The sequence below is a fragment of the Acartia tonsa genome, chromosome 7 (assembly GCF_053477335.1).
Source record: "Acartia tonsa isolate MP-2025a chromosome 7, ASM5347733v1, whole genome shotgun sequence".
Lineage (NCBI taxonomy): Eukaryota > Metazoa > Arthropoda > Copepoda > Calanoida > Acartiidae > Acartia > Acartia tonsa.
In genome coordinates, this window is record NC_137266.1 from 32054644 (window position 1) to 32082163 (window position 27520).

Consider the following 27520-nt stretch of genomic DNA (forward strand, 5'->3'; position numbering starts at 1 on the left):
AACGTTTTTATTGCTTTCTACTTTAAAATCAATGCACTTTGGGCTAGATCAAACGAATAGTTTATATGCTACTTTTTTATCTTTTAGAAAAACCCATTAATAAAGATATTTGATTTTGATAACTAAGTCAATTCAAATTAACATCTAATCCTTTATGGCTAGATGTATATCATTCAAAATATAAATCTTGATATATTTCCATTTCAACTTATTGCCGATGGCTAAGTTGTCTTATAAATAAGTTAAAATTTAATTTTTAAAAATTAAATACTTCAATATTCTGGCGAATTTGTCATAATTTTATTATGCGTTATATGGGTTATACAGGTTTTTATCAATAATGTTAAATGTTTATCAAATGTCTAAGCACTATATTGATAGCTCTATCATTGCATGTATGTAAAATGTTACTTATGCTCATTTTTATAATTAAATGTAATAAATGGTCGAAAAGTATAGAACTCTAAGAGAAATTTAGCCAAAACTATAACATGTATTTTTTAGCTGTATGTTTTGTTTGAAATAACCCTCGGGTTAGCTAATCATATCAGACTGACCATAACACTCTGATAAAAGGTGTCACTGTAATAAATAGCAAAATAAATATTTTTGGACATGTAACTTACTTTACTATAATGTTTTTAAAAATAGGTATGGAAATTTTTGGAGAAAATCCCATATGGTGCTTTGTGTTCGAGTTTAGGACAGTAAGACTAACAATTAGAATCAACGAGTAGCTTTGATTTTGATGAATAAATTAATAAAAAAGAAAAGGTCTACGGCTTATTAAGATTTTTACCACATTACTTGATCCAAGAGTTTTATTTCAGTTTTAGGAATTATGTTGACTTGGTAAAATGAAAAGATAATATTCTTGTTAAGGAAAATTATTACAAAAATATATAAATATTTTTGCTATTTAGCTAATTTGTATTATTTTAAGTTATGTATCAACATAATGTACGAGGAGATAATGAAAGATAAAAGAGTTTTAAGATGTTTTACAAGCAATGAATAGCACACATTTAATAAATTATATAACAATTTTCAGTTTTTTGTATTTTCTATATATAAATGCCAGTGTTGGATGTATTTATGACATATGATTGAAAAAGTATGGATGTGTAATGCCAGTGTCAGATGTATTTTTGACATGTGTATAAAAATATTGGATGTATTTTTGCCAGTGCTTGATGTATTTATGGTATGAGAATCGATTTTACTGTCATTTATACAATAAAAATTCAGTTTATCATAAATACGGTACTACGTCAAACACTAGATACGTCAAACAGTAGATGCGACAAACGCTAGACAGACAAACAGTAGATGCGTCAAACGCTAGACAGACAAACAATAGATACGTCAAACCCTAGACTACGACAAACAGTAGAATTTTCAATTTCGCGACAAACAGTAGAATTTTTAAAGTGCGACAAACACTAGAAGCGACAAACACTAGAATTTAAACTTTAAAAAAATCATAAATACTAAATTTATATTACTATCTTTTTTCGTTCATAAATACTAAATTTATATTAATATCAATGCAGGGATCTAAAAGGATAAGATAATGGCCGAAGAATCTAGGTACATCCCCCGTAGCATAAAATTAGTGGTTGAAACGTTTGAACACTCAACTTATCAAACCAACCAAATAAAATTCATTAAAGTACCAAAAGTTGTTTAGCCAACGAATAAGATCGGTCTTATAAAACTTTGGGGACTAGTATAATAAACAGCCCATTGTTCCCTCTCTCTGCTATTATTGTCCTTTCCCTGCATAAAATGTGATATAGCAATGAAAAGGTGATTTTGCAATACAGTTTTAAAAAACCTGCATGTTACATTTTTTTGTATTTATAATCCTTACCAGTTTTGATATTAAAGATATATTAAAGAAGGTTTATTAAACTAAGTTTAATATAATTAAAGATATAAAGAATATTATGATTCGGGTAATCTAATTATAACTGTTTTGAAATAACATATTTGTATAACTATATTTTTTTACAGTTGCTTTGTTTAAACAACAAAGGAAGATATAAATGGGCGGAGTAATATGTGACATTAAGGATGAGCCAGTTTTATGAGCATTAATTGTTTGACCATTTATGACTTCCCTTACAACACTTTTTCAACAGCGCAGCTATTTAGTAACACTAGTATGTCTATTTCACCTAGGCCATGGGTTAAATCAAATAAATTTGAATACATATATAAAATAATTTCAATTCTATTGGAATTTTTCATTTTAGATTCGTATTTACACTACTTTTTTAATACAATGGGTTTAAAAATAAGAAAAACTTTGAAATAGATTTTTAATATACTTGCTTAAAACCGTAAAAGGCTTTTACCTAAACTTGTTTTTTTTTGCTTAGGGATGGGGATATTTCTATAATTATTTTTTTAGGAGAAAAAAAATCTTGTTTTATTATTGCTGCACTACTTACATATGTTATTGTCCTTGTCTTTGTATCAGTACAGTAATTCATCTGGGGTCATTTGGGGGTTAGAAAAGGGGAAGGCAGGCATTCCTAATTCAAATTTGAATGGAGGTGTTGTCACCCCTCTTCAAATTCCTACCGCAGGCACTACTTTAAATAATTATTGCTTTATAATTTTAGTCATTAATAGATAATATAAATTTGTGGCAGGTTATTAACAAGATTCAAGTAATAAATACCAATTTCATTAGAAAGAATAAACAATCACATAAATGTCTAAATATTTGGGCTCGGCAGCTGTATTTCACCAAAGTTATATGGATTTACCTCCTAATTTTTGCAAACCGTAGCAATTATGTAGCTGCCAGTAAGTTGAAAATCTACAACTGCAATAAGTTTTAAATATCTGCAGCCGCAGCTAAAAAAAACAACTTGTGCCTGTAAGATCTCTAGCTGCCTATTATAAGAATCTAATGCGCAGATTTGGGGAGGGGGGTAGGGGGTCAGTTTTATTGGAAGAGTGGAGATTCCCTTTACAAAATTAATTTAAAACTTTCCATTGACCTATATGAAGCTTCACTGTAAAGAATAACCATATCGGTTCAGCAGTTAGTGAGATTCTTTTGCTACAGACAAAAAAGCTTATTTCCTTTTCATTTTAAGTTTTAAAAAGAAATTTTTTTTTTTTTTTTTTTTTTTGGGGGGGGGTGGGTGTTGTGGATGGGTGAAGATACCCTCCACAAAATTATTTAAAAACCTTGCCTGGACACATATAAAGCTTCACTGTAAAGAAGAACCATATCAGTTCAGCAGTTAGTGAGATCCTTTGCTACAGACAAAAAGTATATTACTTTATATAATAGGATTAATTCTAGCGTTTGTCGTATCTATTGTTTGTCGCCTTTAGAAAAAATCTAGCGTTTGTCATATTCTAGTGTTTGTCGCATTCTAGCGTTTGTCGTATCTACTGTTTGACGTATCTAGGGTTTGTCTGTCTACTGTTTGTCTGTCTAGCGTTTGTCGCATCTACTGTTTGACGTATCTAGGGTTTGACGTAGTACCATAAATACATCCATTGCACTGGCGAAAACACATCCACTGTAAATTTGCTGGATGCGTAAATTGCAGTCCTCCAAGCAAACCTAAACCTAAAAGTATTAAGAGTGTTTGCCCCAAGAGGTTTAATCAACCTAATTTTTGTATTTTAGATAATTTTTTTTTGGGGGGGGGGGATAGTCACCCCAATATTTTAATTTTAGTTTTAAAAAGAAAAAAATATTTTTTTAGGAGGGGGTTGAATTTTCACTTTTGTCCCACCCCGGGACCTATGAGAAGCTATCCTATAAAGGTTCAGCGGTTAGCGAGATCCTTCAGTACAAACAAACAGACAGACAGACAGACATCATTCTACTTTGTATCCTTATACTAAAGTAACAGGATGTCTGTCCGTGTGTTTGTATGTTTGTATCGTAAAGACTTGAACCAAAAAACCAAAGTGCCACCAGCGGCCTCTAGGGGCGTAGGCGCTAGTTATAGATAATGTATCACAAATCTTTAGAAGGTTTCATGACGTAATGATCTATGTTTATTTTGTTTCAAATAATATTTCATCCTGCCTGTGACTATGCAGTAAAATATTTGCAAAAAATGAATTAATTCAAGTCTTCCCGACACTTTGATGTTTTTGTCAGGGTTATAGGAATAAGATTATATATTTTTAACAACTTTTTATCCTATTTATCTGATTTTTGGAATAATGACTCCTTTTAAATGAAGTTAAAATGTTATAAGCAAAGCATCTGTATAATCAAGTCCTAAAATGCAAATATGACCTTAAATAATATCCTGTATACTATTTAAACAATTTTGCAAAAAATGTACCTAAAATTTATTTCGAATCATACATTTGTATTCTGATTATTCAGTTCAGGGCACCTTGTTAACTTTATGAAAAATAGTAAAATCAAGGATTATACGGCCCGTAAGTAGTGCAGCAATAACAGCCAAATTAAAAAGAAGAGTTAGGCTGTTAACTATATGTACATATTTGACTTGATTTCTTTAAAACGTTATTAAAACACGTTTGTCCTATCCATTTATCCTTGCCTAGTTGTCTGGCAATGTGATGCATGTTTTTACACCAGTTTAGAACATGTATGTATATATTATATGCATATTAGAGGATCTCAGATTTGTCCAGAAACCAGTGCTCATTAGATAAGAAAGGAAATGTATGAAAAATCCTCCTAAATTGATTATTACGCCTTCTCCTTTAATCATTATTACCTTAAAAAATTACCAAACAATCTTTATACAGAGTCTTGATCGTGACATTAAATGACAAATTCCAAGAACCAGGTATCTTAAATACAATAAATAGCTATGAAAATTTTGAAATATATAATTTTTAAAGAAAAATTTCTTGGTCATGATCAAATATCCCCCTCAAAGCAATTGAAATATTTAAAAAAAAAATTACAGGTAACAGGTTACATTGCTGTAAGGAAGGCATGATAGGTGAATTTTTGAGATTAGCACAATTTTTTTAATTAACTTTCATAATACATTGACTGGTTTCTTTACACAAAAATGACCTAATCCTTATGTATATAATAATTATTTTATCCGATCTAAACAAGAAAAATTATGTCCATAAACATGAAACAGAAAAAATATGAAAAATTAAAGGAAAATTATGTTCATAAACTATGAAACAGAAAAAAATATGAGAAATTAAATACCCTATTTATAGAATAGATACACTAGATTTAGAGTAACAAAAAAATTTTATACGATATTTAATTGGCAGCTATTGAAGATAGATGCTTGATTTTTCTTGTAATGATTCTAATATATGATTTGCACCTTTTAAAATTCACATTTAAAGAACACTCTAATTAAACTCTATAATCCTTCTTACCCTATCACTAAAACTAAAATCTCAGTAGAGGGCTTTTCTTACTGTTTTTGAAAAAGGTCGATAAAAAGAAATAAGGAAAAGTAACTGTTTATTGTTTATTATGAATATTTTCATAAAATTTTAAAGTCACAATGATTTATTAAGCTTTCTTTATATACTTTAACATATCCTCTCATCTTACTCTAATCTTATGATACAATTAACTTCAAGTATATATGTAGAAAACATATAATATAATTTATCTTGATATTTTTTAGCCATACTATTTATATTTAGAATATCTGTATTCTGTACATATATTATTATTTATCTTGCTATTATCTAGCCATACTATTTATATTTAGAATATCTGTATTCTGTACATATATTATTATTTATCTTGCTATTATCTAGCCATACTATTTATATTTAGAATATCTGTATTATGTACATATATTATTATTTATCTTGCTATTATCTAGCTACACAATTTATATTTAGTATATCTGTATATATACTAATATTTATCTTGCTATTATCTAGCTACACAATTTATATTTAGTATATCTGTGTATATATAATTATTTATCTTGCTATTATCTAGCCATACAATTAATATTTAGAATATCTGTATATATACTATTATTTATCTTGCTATTATCTAGCTATACTATTTATATTTGGTATATCTGTGTATATATACTAATATTCATCTTGCTATTATCTAGCCATACTATTTTTATTTAGTATATCTGTATATATATTATTATTTATTTTGCTATTATCTAGCCATACTATTTATATTTAGAATATCTGTATATATACTAATATTTATCTTGCTATTATCTAGCCATACTATTTATATTTAGTATATCTGTATATATACTAATATTTATCTTGCTATTATCTAGCCATACTATTTATATTTAGTATATCTGTATATATACTAATATTTATCTTGCTATTATCTAACCATACTATTTATATTTAGTATATCTGTATATATACTAATATTTATCTTGCTATTATCTAGCCATACTATTTATATTTAGTATATCTGTATATATCTCACCACTTCTTATTAAGTTATCTATGTGAGTTCACAATGATTTAAGTTTGAAATAAGGTGTAAAATTAATGATCTAAAGGGGAGGTATCAAGCTTAAGTCTGCATCATACCCGAGTATGTCTGTATGTGAGATTAACAGTAAGAGTGTGATAAAAAAATGAAAACCATTGCTTTGCAGTTAAGACTTCGTGACAAAGGCCCTTCAATCAAAAGCTGGGTTGCATTTTAGTTTTCCCTTAAATAACCTGGATGGGATAATCCTAAGAAATTGAGAAACTTGAATAAAATTTTGAATTTTAAGTCACATTATTAAAATGGCAAGAAATTTTGTCCCATCTAACTCACAGTGACTTAGTAGGAATAAATCTTTGCTTTTACAGAGAGGACATTCCGAACATTTGTGATTCCTCCATTTTTGGGCATCTCTAGCCCATTTTGGCAGGCGCATTCCAGCCCCTCCATTTCTTAGTGCCTTCCTTCTTTTTCTTTTGACTGTGCTTAAGATCAAGCCAAACTTTTAGTAGCTCAGTAGCAAAATACTGTTCTACTTGATTATTACGTTCGCAAGTTTTCCAACAAATTCAATGGACCAATTGCCATAACAACATTACACATTCTATTTAATAAGATAAAGTCAACATAGATAACGTTTAAGATGTAGTTTTAATATTAGTATGTGTATATACAACTTATATGTCATGCCTTGTAGACGACATAAACACTTAAAATTGCATAAATAAATCTCTCACGAAATGTAAACTGTTTTTAAAAGGAGTTTTGTTTGTTCTGTTTTGAATAAACACTCACGTTTTTGCAGGGATTCTCAAGTTTCAAATTTTTGTCCACACAATGACGAGTCATTCATCTTGCACAATTTTTTTTATATGCCAAGCATGTATACATATAGGTTGTGTCTGTCCTTCCTTTAGTAATATGAATTCATGCGTAACAAAATTGTTATATAATGATTCATGTAACCATCAGGTTCAATTTTACAAGTTATTTATCACATCAGCAGATTGGTAAAATTAATAATCTTAAGATTTATTCCAGTTTTGTTTATTATTTTTATTTCATTTTTCGTGGAAAATTGTCTGTAATACGATACAATCTTGGCCGTTTCTAATTCAGCGGATTTGATATTTTGGTTGTTTTGACAAAAAGTTAATCAAAAATTAAAATTCTTTTCACCAGCTAGTTTATTATTCGCAATACTTGAAATTCTGTTTAGTCAGTAATTGTTTACAGAATTACCGCCAAACCACCGCAAAAATTTGACGGTATAATTTTTCAATGTTTTTCAACAAAAATTGTACATCAACATCAATTTTCATCAAGGAAATAATAGACACACATTTTAGACTGCTCACACTCACAGGTTTTTACACTTTTTGTAAAGAAATTTTGCCTTGTGGGTTGTTTGTCCGTCATATTTATGTTGATTAGTTTTCTATTTATTACAAAAACATCATTGTTACCCTAATTAACAAATTGACAATTCGCACTGGTCGTTTAACAAATTATGATAGAATTGTTCTAATGATATAAAACATTGGCAAAAATAAAATGAACAGATATTTCTTTTCTGTAGTAAAAATACAGTGCAAAACAAATAAATGCAAAACAGTTTCTCTTCGAATAAAATATACCCCTACCCCATAAATTACATAAAAATCATTTAGTTTCTAAATTAATTCTATTATTGAAAAATGTTTGAAGGATTTAAAGATAAGAAAATCGCCAGCGGGTTTTATTAAAACACACAAAAATTCCAAAATGGTTTGCAATATGATACATATATGAATAGTTAAGGGTTTTTAGTAATACTGCTACTATAGAATCATAAATGTCAGATCTGGAGAAATAGAAAAAACAACAAAAACACAGTCAAGCGTCTGGCAACCATTTGACAATTATACACTAATTGAAAGCAACATTTTTTTTCCAAAATCCTTTTTTAATTCTCTGAAATATTTTTTAGATTCCCTTATTAATTCTTTAAAATCTTTTATACAAGCTATAAAATTATATTGAGTGAATTGAAATAAAGTAACTGTTATAAAATGAGTTTCAGTATTTGAAATGTGTTAATTATTTGATTACCATCAAATCTTAGGAAAGTGGTTTCACAAAACTGCAAAAAAAATCTGTTTTATTAGCTCCCACTCTAAGTGCTCTTTATGCTGTTTTAATATCAACAAACATGTTATATTTGTAAATAAAAAAAATTTAGATGAAAGCTGAAGTAGAAAAGAAAAGTAGAATACAGAGAAGTGAAATAGAAACAAGTTTAGTTTTATGGTTTAAGCATAATCATACAGTTAGAATGAACGAACACTTAAATGTAAAGACATTGTGAATAGACTTGCAAGCATTAAAAGTCAGCATTCATGCAACTATTGTAAGGATCTTTATTCAAAGGAAAGTTTTTATACATTAGGAGTATCTGTCGGTCTACAAAAATATTTAATTGATTACTCTAATTGTCGTTTAGAATGTAATAATTGCCTCTCCGATTTCAAACCTTGCATCAAGGTGCGCGTCAAAATAAGGAACATTCTAAATAAGAGCTTTAGGAAATCATTTTAATATTACAAGCTTAGTATAAATATCAGTAGGTGATGATCATCCTGCATGTTAAGCAATTCCACGACAGCTTATTTTAATCAGACTAATGAATTTGTTAGGCTTCGCTTTTATGGTGCCTCCTTGTCAATCCTTAAGATGCAAGTAATATTATTAAAGTATCTTACAATCTATCTTCAATTCAAAAAAGATTTTAATTAATAGAATTGAATTTGAACTATAAGTTAGGATGAGATAAAAAAAAGAAGGATGACAGCATTCATAAAAGTGATGCTCAATAAATCAGACAATAGAACAATATAAAATTAACGTAAATAGAGTGACAGCTCTGTTAATGATAACTAAATCAGTTAGAAATCAAATAAAGATGTTGGTCTTTCCAAAAGTTGCGAGAAAATGTAGGATGTTTAACCTCATGAAAACTTTATGGTTACCTTTCGTTTTGAGCTCATTTTCCAGGTTGGCGACAAGGCCCTTCAGGCGCTCCTCTTCTTTGGTTGCCATTGTTCTTGTGGAGGCGTTTAGTCTCGTAGGGTTGAGTAGATTTGTGACTAGTCTTGTAGACTTGTACCAGTCAGGCGGACACAAGCATTACATCTTGAACCCCGACATTACCTGAAATTTATACAATAAATGAGTAACTGAATTTACAAGGACGATTACAACTAACGATTCTATTCTCGAAAAGAAACCAGATTGCGCAATGGAGTAATAGTGAAGTTGCTAAATTACAAGGTAGCAAGAATTTATTTTGCGTTATAGAAGAAAAAATGAAAAAAGTAACTACTTAAGACACTTTTATTTTGTTCATAAGAAAAATCATTACAATATCTTATTAGATTAAATGAAATTTTTCGTATTCACTTCTGTATATCATCTATTTTTTAGTGTTTTATATTCGCAAAAACACAATTACGCTCAGGGAACACCCTTCTTAGTATTAAAATAATTTCAAAAAATTTAGCAAATCCTTGATATATAAAAAAGTACTTTAAATCCCAAATCTAGATATAATGATGAATCGTAAAAAAAACCACTTTAAAAAGTTTCTGAAATGATATAATCAATGTTTTAATTGAAAAAAAAAACATAACCTTTATGTAGAGACTAAATGCATGTCTTTCAGAAGATTTTTTCATTGTACCAAGATATATAAATTTTTAAATAGAAACATTCCTTTTATAACACAAAATCTAACAAAATAATGACTGTTTGAAAAAAAAAGTTTAAATGAGAAAATTAAATAGGGAGTAGAGTGACAAGTGGCCAAGTTTCGACAAAAATATAGTGTGTCCTAAAATTAGATAAACAGCATTTGGTAAACCAACACGATTACATTAAATACCGTCTGCTGGTGCTTTTTTAAGCTTTTACATGAAAAACACAATTAGGCTTCCAGTTGCTTTCAAAACAACGATTTTATGGCAGCTTATTGACGGCTGCCGAGCCCTGAGTACAACCATTAACTATGATGTAATAATTTTCACGCTTGTCCGCTGTGTCAGCCACTTTAAATATCGTTCCTGTAGGCAGACAACATCTCAATTCACATTAAATTTACAATAGTTGCCGGCATAATTTTCTAATGTAATGGGAATATCACTAATTGCCCTTAGAAACCATCTTAAACCATTTTTTATGGAAAACAGATAAATGAGTATTTTCCAAAAATGGATTTGGATAGATTATGTGCGGTGCAATACTAGCATGGGGGTATTAACAATTAAAGATTATATTCGTATATCTGCTGACATTTTTTACCCATAATTTAAGAAGTAGAAAAGTTTATCAATGGCGCAATATTTTTTTTATTTTATCCTGCTAGTATGATAGAAAAGGATATTATGTAAAAATTATGTTCCTTCTTCTTTTACGGGGAATAAAATAAACTGAAAGGGACAATAAAAGCCTAATCATCTCAAAATGATATGTATATTTTTCTTGATTTAATAGTTTATCTTAATAGTTTAGCTTATATAACTCTAAATACTGTCACTTCCTTTAGATTCTCCTAGGATGGAACAAAATATTTCTAGAAAAAAAACAATAATGCTTTTTGTCTAAGGAAAGCGGTAATAGCCTAAAACCATGCCGTGATCTCCGTGAAGCTTTCTAAAATTGAAAAACTAAATCGATTAAGGGGTTGGCGAGATCTTATTTGTCAAACCTTGATGCTCCAAATAAGGAACGTAGAACACAAGATTGAAAGACAAATTATTTTTAAAACATCCGATCCCTTGATTCGTGAATGCAAGATTTAACTGCTTTATAACTGCAGCTAGTAGAAAGTAGAATTAAAAGTTTAGAATAATCAACAGGATTCATTCAATTGATAATAGCGAAGCAGAATTCAAAATTGTCAAAATTTTAGACCATCAATTAAAGCTAAATCTAATTTTTTTTAAATTTCATTTTTTGTCCATATAATAATGCTCAAATATCGAAATAAGAATTTTACTTAAATTATATTTTTACCTACACTTAGTGTAGGTCCGTACTTTCAAATGTAGTTGGCGGATAGCACTTATTTAGGCATGTTAAAATTGTCTTTTTGATTTCAAACTTGATGATTATAAGATAGGTACAATTTAGAAAACACATCAACTCTATAATCAATACTTCACTTAATTTTTGGAATAAGGATTCTTTAATTCAATAGGAAAATACAGGAATATAGAAACATTAGAAAAAAATTTCTTTGAAATGAGAGGGACATCGTAAAGTTACTGATTTGCCAATAAAAGTAATCTATTCTGAATCCTCTATTTATGCACATATAAAATGATGAATAAAAACATTCATGAATTTCTTTCATATGGTTCTCCGGTCGATTTATGCATCCTTTTCATTTACTGTCACAAGGATAAGGGTTCTAAAATAAAATTAGTAGATGAGACTGTTTGGAGTTATCTCTCAAAAACCACTAATAGAGCACTAAAATTCCCTACTAAACTTTTTGAAGAAAAAAAATAAAAAAAACATGTAACCGGATAAATTTGTTTATTTCTGGTTAGGTTAAATAAGATAGGATTAAAAAATAGGCTTTTTAAAATAAATTTGTTTCGTTTACCGGTTGACATATCTTAATTTTATTTGTGTTTTATTTTTTTAGTTTCTTGTGTTAAAACTATAGTTTCATTAATCCTTTATATTTATCCTTCTAGAATTAACACCACACTTAGTCTTTCATTGTCAAAATTTGGAGTATTGCTTAATGCCGACTATATTATGTAATTATGAGTGGTCATGGCTGACAAATCGTTTAAGAGAACCAAGCTAATTACTAAAATTCAATAAGACATATATCTTATAAATTTATCTAACAAATATTCTTAAGTTTTCATGTTTAAATTAGTTTTTTTCACTCGGGCCTTTTTTCCATTAAGACTATGCAATAATAAAAAGCATTATTTTATACACACAGACAGACAGTGAAAGAAAAAGAGATAGAGTTTAGGTTGTGTTTTAAATAATATCACCAACATTTACTGATAAGATTTGTTCACAATAAAAATTGGAATGACTTTGTCCAAAGAAGAGCTGGATCTCATGAGATTTAGCTGAAAAAAAGTAGTCTAAGGCCTAACCAAGATCAATACAGAGTTTATCTGAACATTAAAGACTAATTTTTCCAGTGGTTTTAGAGATCATTTTTATTTAATGAAATTATGATTATTTTTTCAATCATGCTACAATCTATTCTGTAAACTTTGCTATAACTAGTCATTGATATCACAGTTTTTATGCTAGTTCTTCCCTTCAAGTTTTACTATTATCCACTCTATATTTATAAGGTTTCTGTGCTATGGATGTTACCAATATTCTTTAGAAAAATTAGAAGAGTACAAGTTTTGTGATTAAAACTCAACATTCCATAAGAAATTCCATATAAGGCTAGTGCAGGGCTTGATCTAAAGTGATTTTTATAAACATTTTACGCCTAAGTATAACAAAGCTCCTTAACTCTTTAATAGGTTTCCAATATACTGTGCTAAAATATTTCAATGATATCTGTAGACAGCCACCCTAACCAATTATCATAACGTAACTCAGCTTTTGTTTTGACTCACATAAAAAATGAACGAAAAAAAGCCCATCGTGGTTTGTAGAATTTATTTTTAGTTGCGAAGTTTCTTTAACATTGTTTTTGTTTATTTCTGAGTTTTCATTTCTCCTCTGTAGGATAATAAATGATAAGAAAGATTGTCATTTGCTTTTCTTTTCGGTCAAATAAAAATAGTTTTACAGTCCCCTACAGGCTGACTAATATCCAATATTGTTAGTTATTCTTGCTACAAATATCTATGTAATTGTCTAGTAAATTAAAAGAAAAAAAGAACCAAAAATAAATTAACTTACATAATAATGTTAGCCATAGTAATGTACAGTGACCCAGTTTTAAATAAGTGTATAAAATCTACCCTCAAAAAATTGAATATTACATCCACCATCAATCTTCCTGTCCTTCAAGGTTAATAAATTCAGGTGGAAATAAAGTATATTAGTAAATTTAGTTTTACAGCTATTACTTATGTCTAAAAAGATCTCGTAAGTAATAGAATCAATTTTCAACTTAATATTAGACATTTACAAGTCTTATTGGCGGATATTTGAAGACACCTCAACTTATTAATGCAAATTTATCTCTTTAAAAAACAGTCAATAAAAACCCATTCTTTATAAATATCCTTGATATATTTTGCTAATAACCATGAAATTATTCAAGTTTTTATTGTCTATAATTAGTCTGATTATAATAATCTGTATACATCAACAAATTTTAAAACCTATACATCTTTTGTTGCCCATACTGTGACTTTACTGAAATATCAACAAAATTTAAGGACTATTTTAGTAAAAATGGTGTCAATTAAAATAAGTTATCACAATGTTGAGGTTAGTAATAATTCCATTTTAAACAAATGTCACACGCCAAACAAAATAGTATAATATGTTAAGATTACCTAATTTTGGTGTTCAAACATATAAGTAATAGCTTCTGGTATTTATCTGTATTTTATATAATGTATTGAAGGCACCAAGATGATTTTAATTACATCTTAAAGTTTTACAGGGTGGGTAAATTTTTTTAAACTGAATTATCTTTTATCTCGTTGAATAGTTGATATAGATTTTCAAACATCATTCATCAACATTTTTATTAAGCACTGTACAAGTTAAAAAAAATAGTGAAGAAATCGCCCTTTAGGCAATACACATGCCACTGTTTTCAATAGAATTCTTTATTATTTTGCTACCCTGTATTTGATGCTTTTGTAGTTTTTCCTATTATTAAAATCCCATAATTAAAACATGACAACAGCGTATTAATTAATATATTCAAAAAGGCCATAATTTATATCCAAGAATTTTGTGCTCTGCTTTGTATGTAGGATCCTTAACAGCTATAAACCTGCTGTTTACCACAATAAAATAAATTTGCCTGTTTAATTTTTTTTATTTTAAAAACTACTTTAAAACAGGGAGTAAGGGAGGGGACAATGGGCAATTAATTCAATTTAAGAGTTTTCAAAGAAAGGCTATGAAATCCAGATTAATCCAGAAAATTCAGAAGAAATTGTTAAAGGATTGTTAGTTAAATTTAATAAACTATAAACTAAGAAAAAAAAATCATTTCAAAATTGGATTATCAGTATATCAGACTGACATAACCATTCTGTAATTAATTACTAGAAAAATCTTCCTTAAACTCTCCCGATGACAGGGAAAGGGAAAAGGGAGGTGGCGGCAAGGGGCAAGTTATATGAACAGGGAAAAAAGGGGACAGGCAGGCGAAATCACAACTTGTTTTAGATGAAATATAATGAGGTTTAAAGGTGTGATTTTTGTATTACAAGACCCGGCCTACAGCTAGCTGGCTGGGCAAGAATAACCTGTCCATTACCCTTGCCCCTTGTCCCCACCATCTTCTCCTTTTCCCTATCGTCTGCATTAAAAAAGGGAGGTGGGGGAGAGAGAAGTGAAATAGATTATGGAAGGGTGGCCGCGTATTCTTTTATATTTAACCTACTCTCTGTCTGCTTTATTCAAAACGAGTAGCGGCATTAAATGCGCTAGTACCCAAACTCAGTCAGAAAGTACTAAATTCTTGTACATTCCTTTTAAGCCAGTACCCAAAGTCTGAGACTCCTAAAATTGAATATTCGATCGATTGTCCCCTCCCTTACTCCCTGACTTTAAAATAGATAAAATACAGTACAACACATATAACAAGTATCTAAAACCAAAATGATAATTTTTATCAAATCATGAAAATTAAAACAACCAATTATTGGTTAAATCGCTTCTTCATCAAAAATGTTCCTGCAATGTAGAAAGTTTTGGTTATTATTAAAAGATTATGGAAACTCGGCTCCAAAATTCTTTTTTTAAGCAATGAAGGATTGAGGGATAATAAACTTTAAAGTTTCTTAAAAATATAATATCGTTTTGCTATTAGTTAGCTTAAGAACTTCAGTGGGTTATACTTAATCACAATTGGGTTGTAGAAATTAACAAAATTAACAAAACTTTTCTACCAAAAATTGCAATCTGCGTTAGAGATAAAATTGTATGATGCTTATCCCATCCCTAAGATCCCTGATATAAGGGGTGTCAAATTTTTAGTGCTCTTTGCCCAACCCCTAAGGCAAAATCTGTGAACGTGCCTGCCTATGGTTTAGCCGACCTTTCCTTTCAGGGGATGGTTTTTCATAAAAAAAGATATCATGAAACATAAACAGGTATCGTAATAAAAATTACGTCACATGATTGTCAAACCTAGAAGTTTTATGGTGACATATAATTCTTAAGTCGACTATATAAAAATGGTCATATTATCTACTACATGCATATCTTGATATATTAACAAGCTAGAAAGAATGAAGAACTTTAAGAACAATTATAGCAGACGAAACACGGACATAGTAAAAAAGTCATTGGGGGAAATTATTGTGAGATTATTAGAGAAAATTCTTTTCAAGTTTGAAAAGAATTTTTTATTAGAAAAATTTGCTTAATTTAAATTTTGATTTTCTAAAGAATATTTCGAACTTGTAGGTTGTATCCTTAATCTAAATTACAGGGTTTAAATTATTGATAGGATAGGCCAATATAACAAGGATATTTTTTTCAAAGGAGACAAATATTATTGGTCTGTTCTAGCCTATTGCGTTATTTCTTAATAAAATTACAATTTCTAACATAATTTATAGTTTAGGACGTTAGTTGAAGGATGTGTTTGAATCCTTTTTTAAAGGTTTTTAAAAATCATATCATTTGTCAATTTACGTACAGACAAACATAATTGCCAAGCTACTCCTTGACCAAATTGACTACGGCCCATTATATGAAATTGAAGTATTGACACGCGAAGAGAAAAATACTAGCGTAGCTGCGCTGCTGAAAAGCCTGAACAAGACTGACAACATGACCCAACGTCTTATCTACCACCTTTATGGACCCTCTTGGTTGATGGTGTGGCATAGAAAAAGCATAGTTAATTACATAGAATAAATCATAGCAAGATTTGGATACAGAATTTAACATTAATTTGCATAAGTAGCGCAGTGATGAAAATAGAACATTAAACAGTAAAACAAGAAAAATTTTATTTGTTGTAAATTAAAAGTTTTAGCTGGGCCTTTAGAACAGTATTGTTTATCAGGTAAGCTTCACATAGGTCCTGTAATGGTTTAAGGCTATTTCATTTTTTATTTAAGTTATTCCTAGACCCTCTGCCTCTTTGGTTGCAGAGCCCCTGGAAGCTAGGGACGTATACTATAGTACATTATAAAGCATCTGCGTTACTGAAATCTATAAATGTAAAATTTTATTGATAAAAATAATATTAGTCATACCATCTTATATTCTGAATTATTGGAAAATTCACCTAAACCGAAAGTGATAGGTTAAGTTATGGTTATCAAAATGTTAAAAAAATACTTGAGAGAGTGGGAATTCTGTGATTCACAAGTCGGATCCAGGGATTATACTAAATTATTTGTCATCAAATTGTCACGATGCTCCTAATATTTTATTTCCTTGAAAAATTAAATTTTATAGTTAAGCTTCACGAATCAGTATAACATCCCTGTTACACTTTTGTGTTGGTATTATATCAACATTATATCATTGGAAAAATAGCATTGCATAGATGTTACTTAGAACTCATATCAAAATAAGTGTGTTTCAAAGCTATGGTAATATTTTTCAGCTCATGGCACTTTTATTTATCAAATAGTCGACATAAATAATCTATAATATAATTTAAAACTTTAAAAATATTTTTATGCTATTCTTAGCCACGCCATGTAGATATTTTTTCCCTTCTCGTCCAAATCGTTATTTGATCGTTTAATCGTGCGACTCCTTTTTGCTCCCAGGTCCTTGTTAGTTGCGCAGTTACTCTTTAAATTGGGATATGTCCGTATGTCTATTTGATGTCTCGTAAGTTTATCTAATTTTGCTCCCAGATCCATGTTAGTTTAGAAGCGCAGCTACTCTATAGTTAACCATACATTCATCCATGTCTGCTCTCAAATCCTCATCGTAGGGCAGCTATTCAATATTTAGGGTATGACCGCTTTATTTTTGCTACCAGGTCCTTGTATGCACGTCTTATTTTTTGCACAGCTACAATATAATTAGTGCATGTCCACTTATTTTTGTTCAAGTGTCCAAGTTTACGGAAAATCTACTTTAAAATAAGTGCATGTCACTCAAAATTTTATGTCCCTTCTAATTGCAATATATGCATATAGATCTAAGCTGACCTATTGTGTTTGTTGTTATCCTTGTTATTATGAGTACGGATCACAATGTTACTTAACATAAAAGTCATGAAATAAGAAAACAGAACAATAAGCATCCTACTAATTTTACCTACTTACTTATAGCGGAATTTTTTTTCTTTAAGAACAATCATAACTAACAAATATAAAGAATAGCATTAGTTTATGCGATTAAAAACATATTTTTTTAAAGTGAAATGACTGCAAATTCCATGAAATATTGAAAAATCTCTGATTTTCTAAACTGAAGGAAAATGCAGCTTGACAAAGCATGTCTTTACTTCATTATCAATCATACAGGTTTGTCAGAAGACAGAAGCAGAGACAAATGTTCTAATAAACAAAGTCCATAAGATAAGAGACATAGACAAATATTCTAAGAAACATAGTTCAGTATAAGGTAAGAGACAGATTAATTAATAACTCTAGACTGCTGTCCATGACACTGTACCGTAGCTGGACAAAGTGTCTAAAAAAATCAGCCTTATGACGTCATAAAAATTAGGGATTATGCCTATCTTTTTTGGATTTTTTCCACTTCTCCTCTCATTTCCCTCATTTGTATGACGTCACATTGCCGATTTTTGAGACATTTTGTCCAGTTACCATTGTACCGTCATGTCCAAGGATTACTAAGGAGATCAGTGTTTTTTTTTTTTAAATTGAACTCGGTCACTCAACTATCACCCAACAAACAACAAACCCTTTGATTGCACAATCTTGTCTGCATGACAATGTGTCGAGAATGTTTATGGGCCAAGGAAACCATCAGGACATAAAAGCGGTAAATTCCTTTTTTATCATCTCTAGTATTGCACAGTTTTATTTATACTTGACCCCATATCTTCATGACGGTAAATGTGCACGATACTATACACGCAAGCTCATGGGCTAGAAGCCATTACAAAAGATGTTTCATTTACAATCTGAACAAATAGAAGAAATAGAAAGAGTGTACCTATTTACGAGATAGAACGCATCTCATTATCACAAGTATTGAATGTTCATACATTTTATACTTAGTATACTCCCAATGAGATAAAGGAAAATCATTTTAAAATGAATTAAAACGATTATGTCAAAATATAGCAGACCTTTTTTTAAAAAAAAAGTGCGAAAAAAATTATGACCAAACTAGTATCTTAATTCTTTTTCATTGACGTTCTTTCAGAGACTTTACTGTTAGCTGTTTGGAAGCTAGCTGCATTTCAAGATATTTGGTCAAAAAAAAGAACTTAGTCATGATCCATTAATGTTTTAAAGATCACCTTTATTAGTAAAATAGTTTTGGGAAGCATAATTTATGTGTTAAATTAAGTGATATATTTTTATCTTAATAAAAACCACCCTAAAAACTATTTCAAAAAGCTTAAACATTCTAAGTTTTACCTATCCTTTTGATCATGACTTTTCTACTTGTGTTTTAGCACGTCCATCCTAATATCTTTTTACAATAATGTACAAGAAACAAATATTTCTTAGCCTTTTATACGCATATAACCTTTTAGAGCTCTTTATCTGAAAAAGAGTGACATAACCCTCTGAAAAACTGTTGATAGTTGCGTACATTCTGTCAAGTTGTAATAAATACTAGTAAATTGTTTGTGTGATTACAGCGTTTTTTTGTGTATGATAAATAAATACACCCTAATATTTATAGGCAGAGAGTTCTTTGCAAGATATTTTTGGCCCCTATCAATGTTATTAAGTTGGGCAGGTACATGATTTACAAAATCTTACTGTTCACCTAAGTTATTCCTGATGTATTTTTCATCCCAACAATCATCGAATTAAAACTTTAGGGTACCTGACTTTAGTCTGTAAGTCCTATCTGTAAAGGGAAATTAATTGCGCCTTTTTTACACAAAGGAATTCCCCCAAAGCGAGTAATTTTCTTATGTTTGATTAAAGTTTGGACATAAAAACTAATTTATAACAAGGATGACAACATCCATAATTAAGTAGCGAAGCTCAAAAACTATAAATAGAAATGTGGAAAAAATTATCTATAAAATATGTCATAAAAACCTTCAATAATAAAAATCACGAAACCTTTTAAAATATTGTATAATGGTCTTTTCAAGCATTAAGCTAATAAGGAAAACGTTAAAATCTATAATTCAATTTAGCACCACAACCAATAGTAAGTCTTTATTAAACTTGGTCAAAATATGTAGAATGTTGACTTAATTAATCACTAAAAAATCCAACCGTTTATCTTGAACAGGAGTTGAGAAAATCACAAAAACTTGAAAAAACTAGGAATCGATCTAGCACCACAAACAATAAGGGTATCTTTATTAAACTTTATGGAAATATGTAGAGTGTAAACTTATTCAATCCCTGAAAATTCCAGCCGTTTAATATGAACGGGAATCGAGAAAATTACAAAAACGAAAAAATCTAGGAATCGATCTAAACTGTCTATCCTGTATAGGGATCGAAAAAATCATGAAAACTTAAAAATCTAGGAATCGATCTAGCACCCCAACCAATAAAGGCATCTTAATAAAACTTAATGGAAATATGTAATATGTGAATTTATTTAATCCCTGAAATTTCCAGCCGTTTAATATGAACGGGAATCGAGAAAATTACAAAAACGCAAAAATCTAGGAATCGATCTAGCACCCCAATAAACAGACAGACAGACAAAACAGTGTATAGATTAGATGAGCAAATGTAATAGGAGTTTTCACTAAAAATTTCAGCTGTCTATCTATATTGAAAATGATTGCTAAAATCAAAATATATATTCATGTCTTAGAAATGTTGAAAAACATACTAACTTTAAAATAATTTATAAAAGAAATTCAATTATCTAATTTTTGTCAATCTTATGTTTAAAAGAAAAAATATGACAAGACAGAAAAAAAATAAATAGTCAGAGTCACAGACAAAGTGAAAGAACAAAAATTTATAGAACACGCTAAAAACATTATTCTATTCCTAATCTAAAACAATAAATTATGTAGGAATTAAAGCAATATTGTAATTTTAATCAACTAAATCTCGACTCAGTTGCCTGACTGTATCAATGTAATATGTTCATTGTGTGCCAAAAGGGTAATGGTAAACCATTTTAACAACTCTATAAAACTATTAATAATTGTCGACTAACCAAGGATTAAAAAAGCATCTTTATATCCAAAGAAAGACAACTTTAAACGACTTATTTTAGGCTAGATTAGGTTTAATATGGATTAGAAGTTTCCCAAAAAAGTAAAAATTCGGAGGGAGTGGTTTAGTTGTTAAGAAATAGGTTTGAGTAAAAGCACAGAATCAACAAAGGAATGTATCCTAATAGGCATGTCCATAAGTCATTCGAGACCATGTTCTTATGTTTAGCTTCACTACTAAAAGAAGCAATCTTCCTCATTTTCATTAAACTTTAGGTCTCAAAATAGGACAAAATAATGTATTAAAATTTAGTAATCTTCTAAATATCTTTTGTTGGTGGCACAGCTATTCTATAGTTATAGTATGTCCGTCTGCCCGAATTTCACTCAAAATTAAGATTTTATTTATGATATATACAGGAAATAGAAATAAAGTGCGCCAATTAAAGAGCAAAGAATCTACGTAGATCCATATAATTACATTAGATTTAAAAAATAAACTTATTAACCTCAGTGTTTTATGGAGCTGTTCTTTATTTTCTCCCCTAACTCTCTGTAATGTTATTTTTAAAAACACTGAATGTATCACACTCTTTTCTCCATTTTTGCTGTATTATAGCTTACGTTTTTAGACAGATTGGATATGTTGCGTTACTCATGGACAAAAATATTCTGTTCTGATATATTTTTTTTATCCATGTTGAACTATAATTAATTTTATATTAATTACCATCATTAACTTTTATGATTGATTATTTTCACAACAAGGACAATAACAACCAAACCTTGCGTAGATAATGATTTGAGAATGTTCCAAATAATTACCTGAAAAAATAAACAATTATTAATTGATAATACGTATCATTTATTTTTTTAATACAAATAAAAAATGCTAAGTAAGTCAAAGTGCCATTGATATAATGATGCTACATGGTAGTAAAAAAGTTTTTAAGTAGTCATACAAACATAAGTAATGGAGTTAATTAAGTTAATAAGTAATAATACGCCAGTGATGTTCACTTTTATAAAATACTATTTTGTCGACTTAAATTTACTGTCAACGCAGATTAACAGGGTTAACAACACATCTAAATATAGTATATTTAAACTGGCGATGAAGTTAGCAAATTGGAGAATAGCTTTGCTCCCAAACTACAAGGAAACATATTAAATGAAGAAATTAATTGAAAAATGTAGGTCAGTCAGTAAATTCGCATTTAGTTATTTCTTTCATTTTTTACTACGTTTAAACAAGGATGACAACATCCATAAAAGTATAGATAAAGGGTTGACAACAATGTGGACTTATAATGGAAAACTACTATTTTGTCCTTTGTTTATAAATCACATCTCTCTCTTTCTCTAGCTATTCATTTCAGCACAACCATGAACTGGATACTACCTAACTCAAAGGTACCTATAAAAACCGGTACATATGCATATACGGTGTACCGCATATACAAATGACTTAAATTTTCTTGGTATACCAAAATTATACAGTTTTTTTTAGGTCACCTAGTTTTGGCATAAAATATGTGGTTTCATGTAAACAAATAATTAAAAATCCTCGCGGCAAAATCTGCCTCAGTTCACTTCTGCACATGAATCACATTTGTAAATTCTGAGAACCGCATATTAGTATAATAGCACAAACTACTCTTTTCCCTTAACTTTACACTTATCATTAGCCATATAACTGTAATATTTCTTGCAGTTTTAGCCAATACGAATATACTAAATACTATGCGAAAGTGTTAATGTGCGGAAGTGAATGCACATTAGCAAAATCAACTTATAAACTTCAATAAAAAAGACATGTGTTTACAAAGAAAAACATATTTCTTAACAAGGTCGTTAAGTTCCATTTAAATTTTTTAAATGCAGACGATGAGGGATTTTTATTATGACCTAGGTTAGGATGGTTTTAATAGAAAAGTCAACGAAAACCATAAGATAAATCCCGGGCATTTTCTCATTTAGAACTAAACAAGAGTGACAACATCCATAAGTAGCGAAGCTCAAAAATTATAAAGGGATATCGGGGAAACATTTAATATAGAGCAGTTTCATACAATAAACAATAAACTTGATAAAATAGGGAAATCAAGAAACCTTTAAAATCATGAAATCTAGGAATCGATCTAGCACCGCAATTAATAAACAAATCTTAATGAAACTTGATGGAAAATGTAGAATATGTTCAAATTGAATCCCTGATAATTTCAGCCATCAATCCTGAAAAGGAATAGAGAAAATCACGAAAACCTTAAACTCTAGGAATCTATTTAGCACTCCAATTTATAGACAAATCTTAATAAAACTTGGTGAAAAATGTAAAGATAATTAATCCCTGAAAATTTGAGTCCTCTATCTTGAAAACTAGTTAAGAAAATCACGAAAACGTATAAATCTAGGAATCGATCTAGCACCCCAAATAACAGACACATGGACAAAACAATGTATATATTAGATGGGCATACATAATGGGAATCTTCACTAAAAATTTCAGCTGTCTATCTTACATAGGAGCCGAGAAAATCACGTTTCCCCAAAAACGTTTCAGACATACTGACGGACAAACGGACATTTCAAACTATAGAGTAGCTTCGCTAATAAAAAGTTTATTAATTATACGACTTTTCATTTCGTATCCACGGACAACTGTTTACACAACCATTTAAGAAATATATTGCTTTTTTTGCAGAGGTAAAATTATTAATACATAATAGAGATTTAATGAGAATTTTTAGGGACTTAGTGAAAGATTAATAATTCTAATGATTCATTGTCTTTTACTTTAATAAAAATCACAATCCGACATTTACTAGTTGAATATTATAGAAGGGGGAGAGAAAGATGAAACAAACAACCTGAACTGTAGGGCATACCTTAATGAAACTTCTCTGAATAATTAAATTAAATTCTATTGTGGGTTTTAAGGCAACGTTGTTTTAATTAGAACACTTTAGTTTGCATTTCATCTCCACAGATAAATCCTTAAATAAAAGTCAGGATCTGTGTCTGTCATTGCGTACCACTTAACTGATGGTAGTACCACCCTATCCAGAGAAATCGCCCCTACAAAAAAATAACAACCCCAAAAAAAGATCAACAAACTAAAATCTTGCACATTCGGACCCACTTAAAAAAAATAAAATAGAAAGTGGAGGGTGGTCTACAACTCCCCCTCCCCCACAGGTCATGGGCCCCGTTAGGCTTCTAGGGACGTAGCCGCTAGTTATGTATACAATTAGAGTAAAACACTAGAGGGAGAAAGGGTTAAGTTAACTGTATCTCCCCAATCGCAGTGTCCTTATGTCGACTCACAATTAGGTCATTGAAAATTAACCAATGATATCGGTTATATTAACACAGACAAGTAGTAGAAAACAATTTGGTAGCCGACGAAAAAGGTCAGTGAAATAGTTATGGAGGTGGTTATCTGTATATACATCTATACTATAGATCTGTTTATATAGATTAAGAAAGGAAAAATGGTCGTTACTTTAATCTTACCCACAAAGTCTATGCTTGAAACTCTGTCTTTGGTAGTTTATCAAATTTAAGAAAGAAAAAATTAACTTGAATGTCACTGCTATAACAAGCTATATAGAATAAACGTAGACTATTTTGGCCTCTGATACTACACACTATACTATACTATAGATATAGATCTATACTAATATAAACTAGATATGTAAGGGATATGTAACAACAGTTTTAGATACTAGGTGGCACATGGAATTTATCTTTATACGAGAAATAAATAGCATTATCTACACTGTCTGTCTGTCTTTTAAGCTCTACTTAATTTTCAATACTGTTAATTTTTTCTTTACAGTTTAACGATGTTGTCATCAATATTTGCTTATGATTCTGAACAAAAAATCTGGAAATTTGTTTTCATTTTCTCTGTTCCATTACAAATATCTTTGGATAAAACTGTTTAACTACCTTTTCCCTGATTAATTCTTAACCAAAACATGGTTAGTAAGAGTTGATAATTGAGCATAATAAAACAGCGACCATTTAGAATTGTCGAATGTAGTTTATTTTTGCTATAATATATGTTTTAAGTCTTTCTATAAAAAAATGAAATGTTAAAGAACGACTTTCCTTCTGGGGCCGGCACAGCATTTAAGAGCTGTAGGCGAAGCTATATGTATGTAGATAAATACAATATACATGAAAATGGTGAATTTTGAATGTTAAACATTGCTAGGGTTGAGGTAAATTAGGATTAATAAGATGATTTATCTTATTATTAAGATCTTATTTATTTGTACATAGTTTAAATAACTTTATTTTGACAATATTTGTATCATGTCTATTCATAAAAACTTTGAAATCGCCTCCTTCTATCTTTGTAAGAAGGAGCTTAGCTGATAATTTGAATTTATGTTCTCCGTCACTTTACATCGTTAACATTGACAATTAGTCCAACAAATTATTTATAGAAAAGCAACAATCTAATATGAACTATCATGGCAATTTCAGCTGTCTATCTTACATAGGAGCCGAGAAAATCACGTTTCCCCAAAAACGTTTCAGACATACTGACGGACAAACGGACATTTCAAACTATAGAGTAGCTTCGCTAATAAAAAGTTTATTAATTATACGACTTTTCATTTCGTATCCACGGACAACTGTTTACACAACCATTTAAGAAATATATTGCTTTTTTTGCAGAGGTAAAATTATTAATACATAATAGAGATTTAATGAGAATTTTTAGGGACTTAGTGAAAGATTAATAATTCTAATGATTCATTGTCTTTTACTTTAATAAAAATCACAATCCGACATTTACTAGTTGAATATTATAGAAGGGGGAGAGAAAGATGAAACAAACAACCTGAACTGTAGGGCATACCTTAATGAAACTTCTCTGAATAATTAAATTAAATTCTATTGTGGGTTTTAAGGCAACGTTGTTTTAATTAGAACACTTTAGTTTGCATTTCATCTCCACAGATAAATCCTTAAATAAAAGTCAGGATCTGTGTCTGTCATTGCGTACCACTTAACTGATGGTAGTACCACCCTATCCAGAGAAATCGCCCCTACAAAAAAATAACAACCCCAAAAAAAGATCAACAAACTAAAATCTTGCACATTCGGACCCACTTAAAAAAAATAAAATAGAAAGTGGAGGGTGGTCTACAACTCCCCCTCCCCCACAGGTCATGGGCCCCGTTAGGCTTCTAGGGACGTAGCCGCTAGTTATGTATACAATTAGAGTAAAACACTAGAGGGAGAAAGGGTTAAGTTAACTGTATCTCCCCAATCGCAGTGTCCTTATGTCGACTCACAATTAGGTCATTGAAAATTAACCAATGATATCGGTTATATTAACACAGACAAGTAGTAGAAAACAATTTGGTAGCCGACGAAAAAGGTCAGTGAAATAGTTATGGAGGTGGTTATCTGTATATACATCTATACTATAGATCTGTTTATATAGATTAAGAAAAGAAAAAGTATATAGACACACACATACATGGATAGTTCTAGAGTGGGCGCCATATCAGCAAAACTTATATTAGTGAGGGAATTTCTAAATTTTGATGAATAGCAGAGACGTCATGAACTAGATTAAAAATCGCCAAAAATACTTTGAAACTAACTCAAACTTTTGGGGCACACGCAATTTTTATGCCAATCAAAAAGTTAACTCCATTATTGAATTTGCTGCTTTCATAGAAGAAAATCCCTCAAAAAATCAGCAAGTAACGTCATAAAAAAGGGTGGATTATCCATCTCTTTTTTAGGGGGTTTCTTTCACTCTTCTCCTCTCCTATTTTATCATTTTTATGACGTCAGAATATTTTTTGAGCGATTTTTTTCACGTACCCTTTCATAAAATATATTTTTTTTAACAAAACAGTACAAAGCTAGCTTTTTCTGATAAATCTATATTAAAAAAATGTCAGTTTTCCGATGTTTAGCCCTAAGGGTAGCGAGTTCATAGAAATCACTATCTAGTATTACTGTCGGAATGTGCCTTTAAATACGCAAGTTTTTTTTTTTATAATAGCAAATAAACATGATGGTGTGGGGTATATTTATTTGTGTGAAGCAAACGGAAATGAAAACAGTTTGTGCTGTTGTTACAATATGCTTTTTTATACTTTGGAAAAAATTGTGTTTTGACGGATTAAATCATAAAAACAAATTATCTATATAACCAAATAATTGAATTCTCTAGAATTATTTTTTATTTTTTGAAATAGCTAATTTTTTATATTTGCTGCATTGTTTGAAAACTACGTGGTATATAGCAAGGACAATAAGTTATACACTTTTTAACAATATTTCATTATCCTATTTTTTATAATATAAAGTAGTAGGTTTATTTTGTCTGAATCTTAAAATCTCGGGAATTACTAGTCTAATTGGGTTGTAATTTTCAGGGACGCTTTATAATCTTCTTTGGATGGTTTTAGGCTATTTTCATGACCTACCTCGCCCTCCACTAGATGCTAGGGTCGAAGCAACTAATAATAGTATAAAATATCAAATTTGAACTAAAATAACAAACGTACTATTTAGTCTTTTTATCATAATTGGGTTTTATAGGTTTTGTTTTTGTCATAGATATC

At 29.8% G+C, this 27520-nt stretch overlaps 1 protein-coding gene across 3 annotated transcripts in view; it reads right to left on the reverse strand.

Moving 5' to 3' along the window:
* Window positions 1–27520, reverse strand: part of LOC145323584 (cGMP-dependent protein kinase, isozyme 1-like) — a 255551-nt gene that overhangs the window by 94817 nt on the left and 133214 nt on the right. For 2 of the 3 annotated variants that reach the window (XM_080165960.1, XM_080165962.1), the window contains exon 2: window positions 9439–9619. In XM_080165960.1, the coding sequence (XP_080022086.1) occupies window positions 9439–9508 (70 nt within the window). In that variant the 5' untranslated portion in view covers window positions 9509–9619. Of the gene's footprint in view, window positions 1–9438; window positions 9620–10098; window positions 10237–27520 lie in introns of those variants that run through there. The other variant, XM_080165963.1, reaches the window with a different exon arrangement.